The sequence below is a fragment of the Lipotes vexillifer genome, unplaced genomic scaffold (genome assembly GCF_000442215.2).
Source record: "Lipotes vexillifer unplaced genomic scaffold, Lipotes_vexillifer_v1.1 scaffold418, whole genome shotgun sequence".
NCBI classification, from domain to species: domain Eukaryota; kingdom Metazoa; phylum Chordata; class Mammalia; order Artiodactyla; family Lipotidae; genus Lipotes; species Lipotes vexillifer.
Genome location: NW_006798629.1, coordinates 5,823,658 through 5,839,759, shown reverse-complemented (window position 1 = coordinate 5,839,759; position 16,102 = coordinate 5,823,658). Strand labels below are relative to the sequence as shown.

Here is a 16,102-nt window from a genome sequence, read left to right as displayed (position 1 = left end):
CCACACTAACATTTATGTAGCACCTACTGTGTGCCAGCCAGTCTCCAAGCACTTTGCATGCATTCATTTGATTCTCACAGCTATCATCCCCATATTACACAGGGGTAAGTAACTTGCCCAAGGCCTCATGCCTGGGACTGGGGTCAGGCTTCTAGCCAGCAGCATGGCCCCAGCATCCATGCCCTTAGCCACCAGGCACGCTGCCTCCCCGGGGACAGCTCCCCCGACCTTGGCCTTCAGGTCTCAGCCTCAACGCTGACCTCCTCCGCAAAGCCTCCCAGCCGGCTGCACCCTCCGCCCCACGCCCGCCTTCACGGCCCCCTGAGCTTCTCCACGGCCCATGTTAGTGCAGTTACCACTCCTGCGCAACTGCTGGGCGTCTGTTGTGAGCTCCAAGGGAGCCAGGATTGGCTCCGTCTCCCCAGCACCCGGCACAGTGGATAGGAGCTAAAGCCACAGGTCTGGGGAGTGAGAGATCTGGCCCCTCGTGCCCACATAAACGCACAGGGGCTGGGGAAGCCAGCGCCTGCCGGGTGCAGAGCCCAGTGGCCTATGGCCCATGAGCTTTGGTCTGGCCGCAGAAGCGACGCCAGGCAACAGGAACCCGTGGGGAATACCACCTTACTTCCTCTTCTGGGGATAGCTACCTCAGAAACCCAGGCGAAGGTTCGTTGGGTCCTGACCTTGGATCTGACGGGATGCCGTCACTCGGGCAGGTACGGGAAACCCGGACTCCCCTGGGAGGCTGTCCCGTGCTGCCCACGTGGTGCCAGCACCTCCAGCAGGGCTGCAGGAAGCAGGGGTCATGCCCAGCTGCCTCCAGCCCGTCCCCTCAGCAGCCCTCTCACGTCATCTTTAATCCCATCTGCTGCTCTCGGCCTGCTCAGGGGAGCCCAGCAGGACAGTCCCCAGGGCCAGCACGGCCCTGCACTGGGTGTGGGTGGTGAGCTTTGCGTCAGCGTATTCCTACTACTAATAATAGCCCACTGATTGCTTTGAGAGCTCGTCCTGAACTAGGATGATTTGTGGTTTAGAACGGGCCATGATTAATACGTTTAGATTACAGATAAAACATGCTTCATAAGAAATGAATTAGAATGTCTCCTTCTAATGTTTTCTTGAAGCCAGTCCCATCAAGCATAACTCTAAAGTATGATCCAGTTAGAAGTCTGAAAAAATTCAGACAAGGATTGGACTGATGGTCAGTGTTTTGTTACTTACAGGCCACTAACTTTAAGACTGTAAACGTTATTACAATGTTTCTGTTAGGATGGGGTCCGCTATGCTTTATAACAGCCCATTGGGCTGCACAGTGGTGGCCACAGTGCCTATGGCAGCTACTTGGGTCCCCACCTCCATAACCTGATCACCCCTGAAAACGCCCCATTCCTTCCAGACCCACTGTGACAGCTGCAGCCCCAGAGACTAATGACCACATGCACAAGCCTCACGCCAAACCCTGCAAGTCTTCGCAACTTTGGTCACCGGGGCCTTGTCAGTGCCAACGATAGCCTTTTTCCCTGTTGGCAACCACGGCAAAGTAAAATTTCCTTCAGGAATCCCCACACTTAAAAGGGACATGCAGGATGTAGGGACTGGGATTTAGGGGCTTATTTATTTTTTGTAACAAGCATCTCATTTCACATGGAACAAGCTGTGATTCGACTCATGGCTGTCCTGCGGCTATGGGTCTCACCCTTGGCTGCACCGTAGAATTCTGGGGGGTTTTACAAATCCCAAGGCCCAGGCCACTCCCCAGGGCAACCACACACAGTCTGCTTATTGAAAAATATATCCAACTCTGGGTGATGCAAGGCATCCACCTGAAGGGTGCAGCTGGAATTCTATGCTTTTCAGAGTTGAGAGATGGGCGTGGTTTTTGTCCCAGCCTGCTGCTATGCAGCCTATTTTTCAAGAGTCATGGTCCTTTAAGATACGGGCTAAGAGGTAATATTTGTATTAAATCAAAATACTATATAGATGTTTCTGAGTATAATTGTGGAAAATGTCATTTTAAAATAACTTAAAAAAAACCATCTTCTTTTAAAACTATCTGTTTTTTAAAAACTGTCTTAAAATACCTAGAAATAAACCTGCCTAAGGAGGCAAAAGACGTGTACTTGGAAAACTATAAGATGCTGATGAAAGAAACTGAAAATGACACAAACAGATGGAAAGATATACCGTGTTCTTAGATTGGAAGAATCAGTATTGTCAAAATAGCCATACTACTCAAGCCAATCTACAGATTCAACGCAATCCCTATCAAATTACAGAACTAGAACAAAATTTTTTTTTTAATTTGTATGAAAACATATGTACATATTCCTTTACCTTCTCAAAGCAATCTTGAGAAAGAAAAGCAGAGCTGGAGGAACCAGGCTTTCTGACTTCAGACTATACTACAAAGCTACAGTCATCAAAACAGTGTGGTACTGGCACAAAACCAAATATAGCTCAATGGAACAGGACTAAAATAAACCCATTCACCTATGGTCAATTAATCTACCACAAAGGAGGCAAGAATATACAATGGACAAAAAACAGTCTCTTCGAAAAGCGGTGCTGGGAAAACTGGACAGCTACATGTAAAAGAATGAAATTAGAACATTCTTTAACACCATGCACAAAAATAAACTCAAAATGGATTAAAGACCTAAATAAGACCAGATACTATAAAACTCCTAGCGGAAAACATAGGCAGGACCCCCTTTGACATAAATCGCAGCAATATCTTTTTGGATCCGTCTCCTAGCATAATGGAAATAAAAACAAAAATAAACAAATGGGACCTAATTAAACTTTAAAGCTTTTACACAGCAAAGGAAACCATAAACAAAATGAAAAGACAACCTACAGAATGGGAGAAAATATTTGCAGACAATGCTACTGACAAGGGATTCATTTCCAAAATAAACAGACAGCTTATACAGCTCAATATCAAAATAAACCAAAACAAAAACCAAACAGCCCAACTAAAAATATGAGCAGACCTAAACAGACAATTCTCCAAAGAAGACATACAGATGGCCAAACGCACATGAAAAGATGCTCAGTGTCGCTAATTATTAGAGAAATCCAAACCCAAACTACAATGAGGTATCACCTCACGCCAGTCAGAATGGCCATCATCAAAGTCTACAAATAAATGCTGGAGCGGGAGTGGAGAAGAAGGAACCCTCCTACACTGTTCATGGGAAAGTAAATTGGTACAGCCGCTATGAGGGGCAGTATGGAGGTCCCTCAAAAAACTAAAAATGAGGCTACCATATGATCCTGCAATCCCACTCCTGGCGTATATCTGGAGAAAACCATAATACGAAAGGATACGTGTACCCCAATGTTCATTGCAGCACTATTTACAATAGCCAGGACATGGAAGCAACCTAAATGTCCACTGACAGATGAATGATCAAGAAGATATGGTACATATATACAATGGAATACTACTCAACCATAAAAAAGAATAAAATAATGCCATTTTCAGCAACATGGATGGACCTAGAGATTATCATACTAAATGAGGTAGGTCAGATAGAGAAAAACAAATATCATATGATACCGCTTATATGTGGAATCTTTTTAAAAATGATACAAATAAACTTATATACAAAGCAGAAGTAGACCCACGTAGAAAACAAATTTAGGGCTACTGAAGGGGAAGGAGGAAGGGAGGGATCAATTAGGAGTTTGGGATTAACATATACACACTACTATGTATAAAATAGATAACCAACGAGTTCCTACTGTATAGTACAGGTAACTACTCAATATTTTGTAATAATCTATAAGGAAAAAGAATCTGAAAAATACATATACATGTATAACTGGAAAAAAAAACCCCTATCTTCTCTTCGAACAGAGCCTTCAGCCTTTCTGTAAGCTCTGGGGCTTGGGTGTGAAGTTTGCTCAAAAATCAAAAGGAAAACGACTGTACAATGTGGCTGTGTAAGGGTTTTCAATTCTGCCCTATAAAAATATATTAAAATGTGTTTTATTTTAGCAAATTTGCAAGCAGGTAAAAGACTTACCTCATTAAATAATTTACTTAAAAGCTTGGAGACATGCTTAGAAATTGACGTGGGGCTTCTTATTTGTTTTTAAAAGGTACTTGTCTCCACGACCCCGGGGTGATGGGAGATGGCCGTGCCCTGACTTACCTGGTGGCACCTGAATCCCGCTTTTTGTCTTCTTTCTACAAATGATGAGAAAGCAGAGCATGCTCAGCTGGCTCCACTGCTTCCACAGAAGCTTCGATCTCTACTCCAGTCATCCAGCTGCTGCCAGGAGTTAGAAACTTAGGAAGCATGAATAGGGGACACGAGGCTATAGGACTTGTCGCTGCAACATGATAAATACTCAATACTCACAGTGCACTAAACTCATAGATGATTTATTGCTTTAAGTAACTAAATAAGAAAGAGAAGAGACAGGATGTTGGTCATAAGACCGTTGACACTCTCCAAGGTTTGCCAGCTGCATCTACTTAAAGCCACATTCTGGACGATATAAACACATCATAGCATACATGGGAAGTGACTTGGCTAATGACACATGATTAAAATAGCACGTAACAAGGGCTCGCCGCCAGTCGGTTTGCCTTGAAATGACAGAAAGAACGTGTGTTTGTGTGATGTGCTGAATACAAAATCTTTAAAAAATTTTTTGGCATTAACACTAACACAGAATACTTTCTTGGACATTCTGCAAGAGTGGGTACACACACAGAATTACCTCTTCATTTTCAGATGACCAGTATCTATGGGAACACTTGGAGAAAAGCCAGGAGGTGGGGCACCTCCCCTCCCAATGTTATTTTCTTTGCCAAAGCAGCAAGGTCGGGGGGGTTAGATGGAGAAAGGCAGCCCGACTGGGCACCAGGGGTTGTTAAAATCACCAAGTAGCTGCAGCAGACAGCACGGGCTGGACATGGCCATCTCGGGGTGTGGGGATGAACAACTCAGCCTTGACTTGTAGACAGGGAGGCCCGGGGATTTGGCCCGAAGGCCCCCTGGAGGTTCTGGGTGGGGGTGGGCACAGGCACTGGATGGTCCAGCCCCTTCCTGGAGGAGTGGTGTGGAGCTGGGGCTGGGCCTCCAGGCCCCATGTCTGGAAGTAACCTGTCCTCTTGTGTTCTAACACCAGGGCCTTACAACACATTTCAAATGGATGTGCAGAAACCAACACTGTCAGGGAGCCAGCTCCTCCTCGGAGGGCTCAGGTAAGCTCGCAAGGAGAGGTCAAGCCAAGCCGAAGGGTAACACGTGACACCAGGGCACATCAGCCCCCAGCCCAGCTGGCACTGTGCCCCAGGTCTGCCAGCTCTTCACGCCTCAGCACCACCTGCTGAGCCTCAGTTGTCCTCTGCTGCTGCGGGCTCTGCAGCCACCGCCTCAGCATCCCCCTCCCCGGCATCCTCTCTAGGATCAGGACTGGGGTGCCCAATGCAGCCCCCTGCCGGGGCGGGGCTGTGGCCAAAGGGACCATTCTGCATGGCCCCAGCCTCCACCCAGAGCCGGCCGTCAGGACACAGCTTTTCTCCCGGGACATCCGCCTGCACGGGGACCTTCACCTCCGCGGGGGCCCAGTCCTCCTGCTGCAGCCCCGGCACACGGTTTTCCATGTCTCCGGCTTTGGGAAACTGGTCTTCTAGATTCCTCTCATTTTCCTCTGCTTGCTGCTTTTCTCTGGCACAGAGTTTACCTCTGGATTTCCTCATCTGCCTGTTGTGCATTTCATCTCGGGAGAATCGCCACTGAAACTAGAAATCAGAGACGATGGGGATAAATACATGCATCCTCTGTGAATCTACAGCGTCCCCTGGATGTTTGTTTGCATTCACGCCCACATCACTTCTGGCAGCAAGATGCAATGCCCGGTATGGAGCAGGGCATGCATCCTCTGTGAATCTACAGCGTCCCCTGGATGTTTGTTTGCATTCACGCCCACATCACTTCTGGCAGCAAGATGCAATGCCCGGTATTCCCGGAGCAGGGCATTCCTGGCACCAAACCGAATCACAGCCCAAACGTCACATCCACCCAGAGCCTGCCGATCCTGCCATGGCGTGTATTTTAGATGTGGATTCCAGGGTTTTGTAGGGCATGAAGGGTATTTCTTGCAGCTGGCCCCATACCAAAGGCGTGGGAAAGAAGGTGCTGAAATCCTATCGTTTGGAGGACCAGGATGGGTGAGGGGACACGGGCCTGTTCTTCCTAAGTGCCAGGGCTCCGGCCACTCCCTTCCACTCTGAGCAGCTACAGATACCACGCACTGGTCACCACCTCATCAGATCACCCCAGCCAGAAGGGCACTGAACCCGGGTGCTCAGGTCCCCCTGTAGGATGGGCAGGCTGACAGCCCCCAGCCAAGCTCCTCTCTGAGTCCGGCCACCTCCCCAAAGGTCTCACTCCCTTCTGGGGGCAAGCTACGACCAATGACTGGTCTAGGCATGGACAACGGCCCATCCTCCTGTTTCCAACTCTGGGCAACTCTAAAAGACCACCCCTGCTCCAGAGCTACAATCACAGCCCAACATCTCCCTCTGCCCACTCCTGCGCCCTCCTTCCCCAACAGGTGTTATTCCCAAGGGCACTCCCCCTAAAACTGCATCTAAATCCATCTCAGATGCTGCTTCCCAGGGAGCCCCACCCGCATTTCCCTGTGGGACAGGGAAGTCTACGGAGCTCAGAGAGGATCAAGCGCACAGTCAGCAACAGAGCTGGGCAAGGACGGGGTCACATCAAAGCCGTGGAGGGAGACCGCCCACGTGAAGAGTCCACCGCCCCCCCAGCCCCAACTGGCCTGTGTTCTCATCTATACAATAGGGGGAGTAACTCTAACTTAAATCAGGGTCAATAACTTTTTCTGTACAGAGGCAGGTAATAACTAGTTTAGGCTTTGCAGCCTTATGTTCTCTGTTGCAGCCATTCAACTCTGCCATCGCACAGAAGCAGTCATGGGTAACACGTGCGCAAACGGGCATGACTGTGTTCCAATAAAGCTTTATCTACAAAAACAGGCAGTGGGCCGGATTTGGCCTGAGAGCCGTAGTTTGCCAAACTCTGCCTTAGAGGGTATTTATTTCGATTCAATGATGCAATAATCCACAGAGCAGGCTTAGCACTGTGCCCAGCACACAATATACCAGTATGTCTGCTGTTACCATTACTGACACAAGATGTGAGTCCAGAAGGTCAGGGATGCCATCTGTCCTCTGCACCTCTGCATCCCTGGGATACAGCATGGAGCCTGGCACAGAGAAGGTGCTCAAAACCTTTTGTGAGATGGATAAATGGAAGGACGGCAGAGCCCGGCCAAGCTAGCCAAGCTCCCTGTTTCAGGGGAGCCGGTCCTGAAATTTTAAGAGTCAAAACACAGCTTGGGGCTTAGTGAGGAGTTACTGGTGCATCCACACATCAGGTCTGGCTGATCTCCAGAAAGAGAAATTAATTTGAGGAAGAAAAGAGGGGGGAAAATTCAAAGTCCTGCTGAGTCTGCTGACAGCAGGAGCTGCTCTGGAGGAAGACAGTTTGGGAGCCTGTGTGCTTGGAATAAATCTGGGCGAATGAGCTGCAGCAGACACAGAAACGTGAAGGGTAGTAAAGGAAGACTCGGAGAAATGGGTCCCTGTGTTTACAAAAGACGGATTCACTCCTGGGTAACAACGCAGCGAGAACTGTGGCTTTTTTCCACTCCCCAAACATAAGGGGTCCCTCAGTCTTCCTGAGTAAAGGCCCCTCAGCCCTGCCATCCTGGGGCTCCAGTCCCCGGTGCTCAGAGTCAGAGGCCGGGAGCTGCGTGCTGCACACCTGGGGTGACGCCAGCCACAGGATCCTGGGGACGTGCCAGGCCCAGCTGTGAGAGGCACGGAGAACAAGAGCGAAGCCCCGAGAGTGCTGGGTGGGGGAGGACTGGAGTCAGGAGGCCCCGGGGAGAGACGGGTCTTGCTGGGAAGAGAATCAGGGGCCTGGACCCCGGGCAAGGGCCTCAGCCACCCTGCAGGTGCAGCTCCGGGCCCCAGGGACACGCGGTTGCGCTTGAAATTCCACTTCTTTCTTTCGTTTCATTTCTTTCCACTTGAGTCGCAGCACACTGGTTTCACCAAATATGGACTTAAATCTAAGCCATTCTGTGACTGAAAGAAAAATAAAGGGAGCCGTCCATTCGAATGACTTCTGGCGAAGCTAGGAGGGGAGCCCAGGAGGGCAGTTGCACCATCAGTGGAAAACCATTTCCTAAGGCTTTACCATGCATAGATAAAGCTGAGTACTTTGCTAGGAAGAAGCAGAAATGTGCTATGTAAATTCTTAAAAATCTGCCAACTTTGTGGCGTTTTCGGTGGTAGAAGTCTACTTCCTCAAATAAGACACATCTGCCTAAACACACTCAGGGCTCCGAGGCTGAACACAACCTGCGGTTCATGTGTTGAGCCCCTTTTGGACAAGACTGGTAAATGTGACTATTCCATCAAAGAAGAGGAAAAAGAGGGAAGTGCGTGCTGAGGTTAGGATTTAACATTTATCCTGTCTTCCTCCACCCGCCCTCCCTGCAAATCCCAAATGAGTTCACCTGCAGCGTTGGCTGGGTTTCCCCAGGACACTCCTTTTTGGGGGTTCTCTTGTACGATGGCTGATGGACTTCCTTCTGGGGGTAGTTTGAGTTTCTTCCACCCAAGCCATGAGTTTGCAACAATGGACCCCCCTCTGCAGGTGAAGTGGTGCCTCAGACCCCAATCCAAAGGCACCCACTTCAGCAGACACTGCCAAGCAGGCATCTTGGGGCCCCCTAAGCACCAGTGCAGAACCAGGACCTCTGACCTCAGCACAGATGCTGCAGCCTCCAGTGCCAGCCCTGCATGGCTTTTGGGTACCAGCTCTTGGGTACCATGCAATCATGCAGAAGCTGCTGCATTTTAATTCCAGCCCAAATGGAAGGGCCTTTTTTTTTTTTTTTTAATGGATGTCTCCAAACAGACCCTCTGCATTTTGCATGTTCTTAGAAAAAGGCCAGTCAAACTGGCCTATATATAGCGATCTGAGAGGCAGTCAACTCTCAGAGAAGCTAAAGGAAGTTTTACTTTTGGCCAAAAAACTGGGGAGATTGCTTCGGCTGAAAGGCCCTAAATGCTAAGACACCAAAGCATTACACATAGTGTGGTGGCTAAGACCCCGGTTCAAACCTCGGTTCTGGCATTCGTTAGCTGTCTGTCTTTGGGCAAGTTATTCATCTCCAAAAGAGCTGCCCCTGCCCCCAGGTCTGGGTGCACACCCCGGGGGCCAACCCACACCATAGTGGATGGGCACAGCACCCTCTGCGGGTGGGCGGTGTATAGCTGTGCCCATTCTACCTGTGCCAGACTCCATCCTGGGCCCTGGCTATTTTCTAATGCAAACCCGATGTCCTCTTAGAGGCTGCTCTTGCTATAAATAAACAACAGACTCATGGTTCCTCGGGTGCCTGGCCATATCCAGTTTCCTGTAGAGCGTCACACCGCATTGATCTCCTGATATAATACGACAGAAGGACACAGACTGGAAAGGGCCTGTGGCGGGCACCCCAGCCACTTTCTCCAGGACCCTGCCTGGGCTGCTGGGCAGAGAAAGATTTGGGACTGTCTACGCCGAGCTGGATGGGAACTACTCCAGCCAATGTGTTTCTGTCCTTCGGAGTCATCCCAGAAAAATCTGCCAAGCCAAATGTCTTCGAGGACTGCACCGTTTTCTGTGTCCTCAGATGGGGAGTGGTGATGTCACTGACCCCCCAAGCTGCCCGGGGTCCCCAAGCCACCACAGCTGTCCCAGTGCTGCAGCCAGGTCACCTGGAGGCTCTGGCTGGAGTCTCCTTCCCTCCTCTCCTTTTGAAGGGAGAATTCTCATGAAGCAGGGAAGTAGCAGTGGCCCAAACTCAGGGTCTATATAACCTAAAAGCTAAATGTTCTGAGTGTCTCACACTGTGACAAGCTTTCCCATTTCCCTGAATCCCCAAAGCAGTACTCTCATTCGGCGTTGTTAGCACCATTATTACGCTGAGCACGTAGAGGTTCAGAGGGGTTAAGTAACTTGCCCAAAGTCACACAGTCACAGTCTTTACGGAACAACCAAAACTACACTTGGCCCTTGGACGATGCAGGTCCACTTACACGCGGATGGTTGGCAAGAGTAAAAACTACAGTGCTGTTCGGTCAGTGAACCTTGGATACGGAGGGCCCGCTACAAATTACACTCGGATTAACCTCCACGCTGTTCAAGGGTCGACCGTATTTCAGATCCGAGGCGGTAGAGCTTTCCGTGTGCAGGCTCTGAGGGGAGAACTGTAGCATCCACAGCCTGAGGGATGCATCAGATCCTGAGCAGTTCCAGGGCGAGTCTCTGAACCCAACCAGCAGCTGCAAGTTGAGCAGGGTGGATGGGCCTTCCTGAGCCGGGTGTGTGTGTGGCACGTGAGTGTACTGCCGGTACCTAAACTGAGAGAAACCCCGACTTAGCTGTCCGTGCCAGAAGTGCGTGCAGAAAAGGAAAAGCCCTCCGCTTCACAGCAGCATGTGTGTCCAGAGCTCCACGTCAGCAGGGCTGGTGATTTCATTCACACATTAAGAAACCATCCGTATCTGCCTCCACCTCAAGTAATTTAGTGGGAAGGCAGACTTCTCCCGTGTCGTAGAAATCACCTGTTACCTTCCAAGGAGGTTAATATTTGCTTTGAAAGCCACACTCAGAGGTACACAGAGAGGTTTCTTTCAAACGGTGAAAAGTCTTGACTGGAGGCTTTTGTCCACTTGGCTGATTAAAGCGGACTAAATATGCTGCATCCTTGATGTTTGAATCTTGCAATCTCTTGTCTGAAATTTCAGTGCTAGACATACTGTGCATGTCCCAGGCTCAGAAGTTTGATTATTCACTCATTGATCCAGCAAGTATTTGTTGAGTACTAACTAAAAGCCAGGCACTGAGCATACAACAGTGAGGACAAAAAGGGTCTGTTCTCACAGAATGAACGTCTGATTCTATTGGTGGAGGATTGATCACAGATAATTAGAAACGGAGAGGAGAGGAACGTGGCTCTTCCCAGTGAATCACAGAGGAGCCTGGCTTGGTCTAAATGGAGAGAACACCATCCCCAAAAGATACAAAGGAAGAGAACATCTGGGGCAGAGGAACTGCCCAGGCAAAGGCCCTGTGGCAGCGAGGGGCATGGACGCGCATGAAGGCCAGAGTGGCCGGAATGCAGAAGATGGGGGCCAGATCCCACAGGGCCGTGTGGACCACCGTACAGGCTTCCATCGTTATCTTAAGAAAAACCCAAAGCTTTAGAACCATTTCAAGCAGTGGAGTGACACGATTCAATTTACTTTTTTTGAAAGTTCACTGTGGCTCTGAGTGGAGAACATATCTGAAGGGGAGACCTGTCCTCAGGAGATCGGAGGAGTAGTCCAGGCAGGTGGTGATGGAAAGAAGAGGGTGTTCCAGAGTGTCTAGGACCTAAAACAGATGTGCCTTAAGGACAGACTGAATATGGTGGGAAGGAGATGGAAGCACCAAGGGCAACCCCTAGGTGTGTGGGAGCCTCTGGGCCATGGAAGCGCCGTTCCTCTAAGGTCGGGGGGTGGGGTGACGGCCGGTGCGGGAAAGGGCAAGGTCACGAGTAGCCGCAGGGCAGGTGGAGCTGGGGTCCCAAGGGAGAAGCCAGGGCTGAACATGCAGAGGTAAGACTCGTTGACACAGAGATGGTGAGTGAGATTTTCTCACTCTGCGGTTGGATGAGATTTTCTAAGGAAGAGGTGAGAGAAAATGGGGAGAAACGGGGCTAGAAATGAGGAACTAGGTGGGAAACTAGGCGAGAGTGGTGGGACAGCCGAGAGAAAACGGTGCTTTGAGGGACAGAGGGCACGAACAGTGTCAGTGCCGTGGGGGGCTAGGGCACGGTGAGGATGGAGCCATGGCCACGGGGCGGGGGCACCGTCTCCTGGGAGCAGGACGATGACCCATCAGCTGAGCAAGGAGTGGATGAAGGGGGTGATGGGATGCTACAGCCCCCCAATCTGGGGCTGTAACAGTGAGGTGGCCTCCCCAGGTCACACAGAGAACAGTGCTTGTCACCCCAAGCCCTGGAATGAGCAGGTCTGCCCCGGTTCGTGCAGCTCACTGGGCGTGGACGTCTCTTACCAACCAGAAAAGGCTGACTCCCACCTCCCTGGATTTCCCCTGAGGTACGCTGTTCTACTTTCTTACAGCAGCCTTAAAGCTCTACCCCTAACATCTCCCTGCCCTCGGGTTTCCACTGGCTTGTCCCCTGGGTGAGATGCGCAGCCTTCACCAGGATCAAGCCGCCTGTCTGTCCTTTGGGATCTGCTGGCACCACAACCAGGACGCGCTGGCCGGAAAAGGCAGCACCACGCCCTCCTCGTCAGGGCAAAAGCTGGGCTTTGCCTGGCGTCTGGTGGGAGACCTCGGCGGTGCTGCTAGAATGTCACTGCGTGAATGCACGCAGCTCCACAGCCCAGGCCACGCTGTGGCTGGTGGCAGCCCGGGGCCATCCGTCTTCCAGCTGGCGGCTGGCTGCTCCTGGTGGGCAGTGGTGGCTTCGGTGGCTGCCTGCTGGTCCTCTGCTGCTATCACCTGCCACACTGGCATCTCCAAGCTTGGAGAGCCCTTCCTCTGCACTCCAGCCCAGCTGGCTCCGGAGCTACGTCCTTGGCGTTCCTCCCACCAGCGGCCCCCCTCGGGTTTGCTGGCTGCAGAGGGGCTGCTCCAATCTGTTCACTTGCTTGGCGCTGCTGTCCGGGCTTCGTGTCCCAAGAACCCGAGGAACCGCGGGTGGGGAGCTCGGGGATGGTGCCCGGCGAGGGGACGGGCGGGTCCGGTGGGCTCTGCCCCACAGCGTGGCCCTGTCCGCCACAGGGGCAGCCAGCTGGCTCCAGGGGCTTGGCAGGTTCCCTTGAGTCTCCTCCCGAGTGACCGTGAACACGGGGGCGTGAGGCATCGGAACCATGTCACACAAGGGGAGGACCTGGCCTCCGTCTCAGGAAACATGGGAAAATCTCTGAGAACGGCCACGTCTCTCAGTGCCACTGTGTTTCTGGGACAGTTCACGTGACGTCCAGGGAGAGGGGGAAGGCCCCTGGCCATCCCAGGACAGCCTGGCCTGAGGACTCACTCCACGGGGGAGATGCCCTCTGTCTGTACCAGCCACTGCCGCTCAGACCTGCAGGGCGGGGCCTGTGGGGAAGGTGGTCTGGCAGGTTCTCTCTGCCAAGCTCCCCAAACTTCTGATGTCCCAAGGGACCCACGGGCAGGGCAGGGCGTCAGCCAGCTTGTAACGAGATTAAGAGATACAGAGAAGCTGGGTGTGAGCTCAGCTGTCCCAGCCCGAGTCTGACTGCGGCTGCCTTCCCACTCCCCCTTCAGCCTCGTGAATGCTGGTGGCCTGAGCATCCTCGCAGGAGGAGACCGGCGACAAGGCCCTCCGGCGCCCTCACCTGCCCCAGATGTGACTCATGTCGCCGAGGGGCTCAGGTGTCCCCGGGCTCTGGTGAGCAAAACAGAGCAAGCAAAACAAAGCAGCCAAGGTCACTCACCTTTGATTCCTTCTTCTTGATTTTCTGAGGTAGACACGGTCTCTGAAGAAAGACAATCTGCTTGGTGGATACTTTCCCCTCCCTGTAACACAGGCAGAGCTGAGAATGAGTCCTTTATACCTAGAGGAGCCCCGCACCTCACACGGAGGCCGCCGTCCTGAACTCCATCCAGGCCGGCTGCCCCTGGGAAGGAAGGTGGCCGCCCGAGAGTGAGAGGTCGGAGGTCAAGAAGCCCCTCACCTTCCCACCCCCAGGCCACCCACCCTTGCTTGCTACCTCAGGGGCCCAACTAAAGCTTTGTGTGCATCCTTGAAAGGCAGCTTCCTGGCTGAAAACCCCCTTTCCCGTGATGTGAAATGACAGCTACCATCTTGGCCAAATGATGACAAAGTGGCCTCAGTGAATATCGGAGGGTGGAGGCCTCTTCCAAGTCTGTCTTTGGGAATGAGGCCGAGGAGGGACCTGGTTGGCCTGGGATGGGCGGCCAGTGAGGACCTGAGCGATTACAGGAGCTTGGGCAGAGGGCCTGGCTGCACACGGGTCCCGGCCACCACCCTGAGTCACCCTTGTGAGCAGTGGGAACTGGCATTAACGAACGGGCTGGGGGCACTATTCATTTTTATGGCACAGGGGGTGCGCCTTCCTCCCAGGAAGGCAGGCTCTCAAGGAGCTGCCTTTAAAGGTGCTAGAAATATTGTGATGGAGATCATTGTTTTCTGGCCACCGCGAACCCCGCGCCTTCGGATCACTTTCTTAAACCTCTGTTTGGCAAACGTCTTCTCTGCTGAGGTGATGTGTCACTACATGGGGTGCTGGACGGAAAGGAGGCAGAGGACACTAGCATTTTCTATTTTGTGCCCCGGCCGGGCTGGGCGATTGCACCCGGCGCTCCAAACAATGGGACCCCTACTTCCACCAACGGGACCGGACAGGACAGCTCAGCTTGGTCAAGGAGCAAGCCGGGGGGTCACACAGCGGGGATTCTGCCCGGTCCCACGCACTCTCCACTCCACCGCAAGGGTCATTTAAGGCCAGGAAGGTGGAGGATCATGGAGGCTTATTTAGAAAGTGGGACTGCTTGAGACAGAGAGACCGTCCCTACCCTCCGGGCTGCGAGCACAGAGCCAGCGGGGGCTTCACGTTCAAATACATTCTCAGGGGGGCTCTTGTCCTCTAGAACGGAAGGCAGGCATCATTCTTAGCTGCACGGACTAGGAAACTGGCTCAAAGAAGCTATGTGGACTTGACCAAGGTAGACAGCAATCGGCCGACTCAGGACTTGGGTTCAAGCTCTGGGTCACAAATCCGGGGTTCCTTCCCCTCCACGGCACCACCCTGTGCCCACAGAAATCTTGGCCAAGAAGCAATACGGAAATCTCCCAGTGGCGCAGGGCCCAAGGGCGGCTGCAGACTGGCTCCTACAGCTGCACAGACCCCGGGGTTGGGGGACGTGATGAGGTCCCAGGAGAGGCAGTCATGGGCGCCCACACTCCCGCCTCTGTCTGTGCTCTGGGGCTGCACCACCTGCTGTCCCCCAGGTCACTAGGCTTGCCTCAGGCCGTCCATCACCTGCGGGCGTGAGCACGCAGCAGGACTCAGGTAGTGTGGGGCTGAGGGCCATGGGAGGGGGCACCCCCCAGAGGTCAGCAAAGAGGTGGCCCGTTGTAGACTGAGGGTCTAGTCGCGGGTTCTGCCACTTGCTGGCTGTGTGGCCTTGGGTATGTGATGGAGCCTCTCTGAGCCTCAGTTTCTTCATCTGTAAAATGGGAACCACATCTATGCTTACCACCCCACAGGTAGTTAGAAGGACCAGCTTGATAGCAAACCCAAAAGACAGATGGAAGGGCTTTTAGGGTTGAGAAGACTAGGATAAGCCCATGGGCTCAAGGGACGGCAGGCAGAGCTGAGGGTGGACAAACGACCATGAACGTGAAATCTTAGGGAGGGCCACAGCCGGGGCTGAGACTCCAGGGCCTCACGTCCCCTTGGTGGGGCTACTGACCAGCTCCATGACCTTGGGCTAGCACTTCAACCTCCCCGGCCACACTTTCCTCAGCTATAAAATCAGTTAAATACAACCCAAAAAATCCCACCTCACCTCACAGGATTTTTTGAGGACTAGATGAGACTTTGCATGCGTGCCAGCAACGTGCCTGCCTAGCCCAGCATGGGGCACACAGCAGATGCTGAGTTTCTTTTGCATCTGAGAGCCCTGGGTCCCTCAGCCCAGGTGACAGGCTAGGCAGCAATGGCTCACTGGCCGAGGCTCCCCACGTGGGAAGCAGGGTGCTCCGGGTGGGGGGATAGTTAAGACTCTGAAATCCTGACCCTGCCGTTTCCCAGGTGGAGAACTGATGTAACAGCACCCGACTCACAGGGATTCAATAAGTTACGCGAGGAAGAGCTTATGGGGAACAGTGCAAGTGTCCAGTAACAGTAATGATGGTTATTGTTACCTCGTTGTCTTGATGACAGGAGTTGGCAGCACACAGGTGAGTTGCCAGCCATACGCGGCCAGAGAGTTCA

General features: G+C 52.3%; 1 protein-coding gene across 1 annotated transcript in view; it reads right to left on the bottom strand.

Moving 5' to 3' along the window:
* Positions 1 to 5,353: 5,353 nt before the first annotated feature.
* Positions 5,354 to 16,102, bottom strand: part of RFTN1 (raftlin, lipid raft linker 1) — a 192,866-nt gene continuing 182,117 nt past the window's right edge. Inside the window, exons 8-10 of the mRNA XM_007470645.1 lie at positions 16,033 to 16,095; positions 13,577 to 13,658; positions 5,354 to 5,761 (exon numbers count right to left, since the gene is read on the bottom strand). Coding sequence (XP_007470707.1) covers positions 5,354 to 5,761; positions 13,577 to 13,658; positions 16,033 to 16,095 — 553 coding nt within the window. The remainder of the gene's footprint in view (positions 5,762 to 13,576; positions 13,659 to 16,032; positions 16,096 to 16,102) is intronic.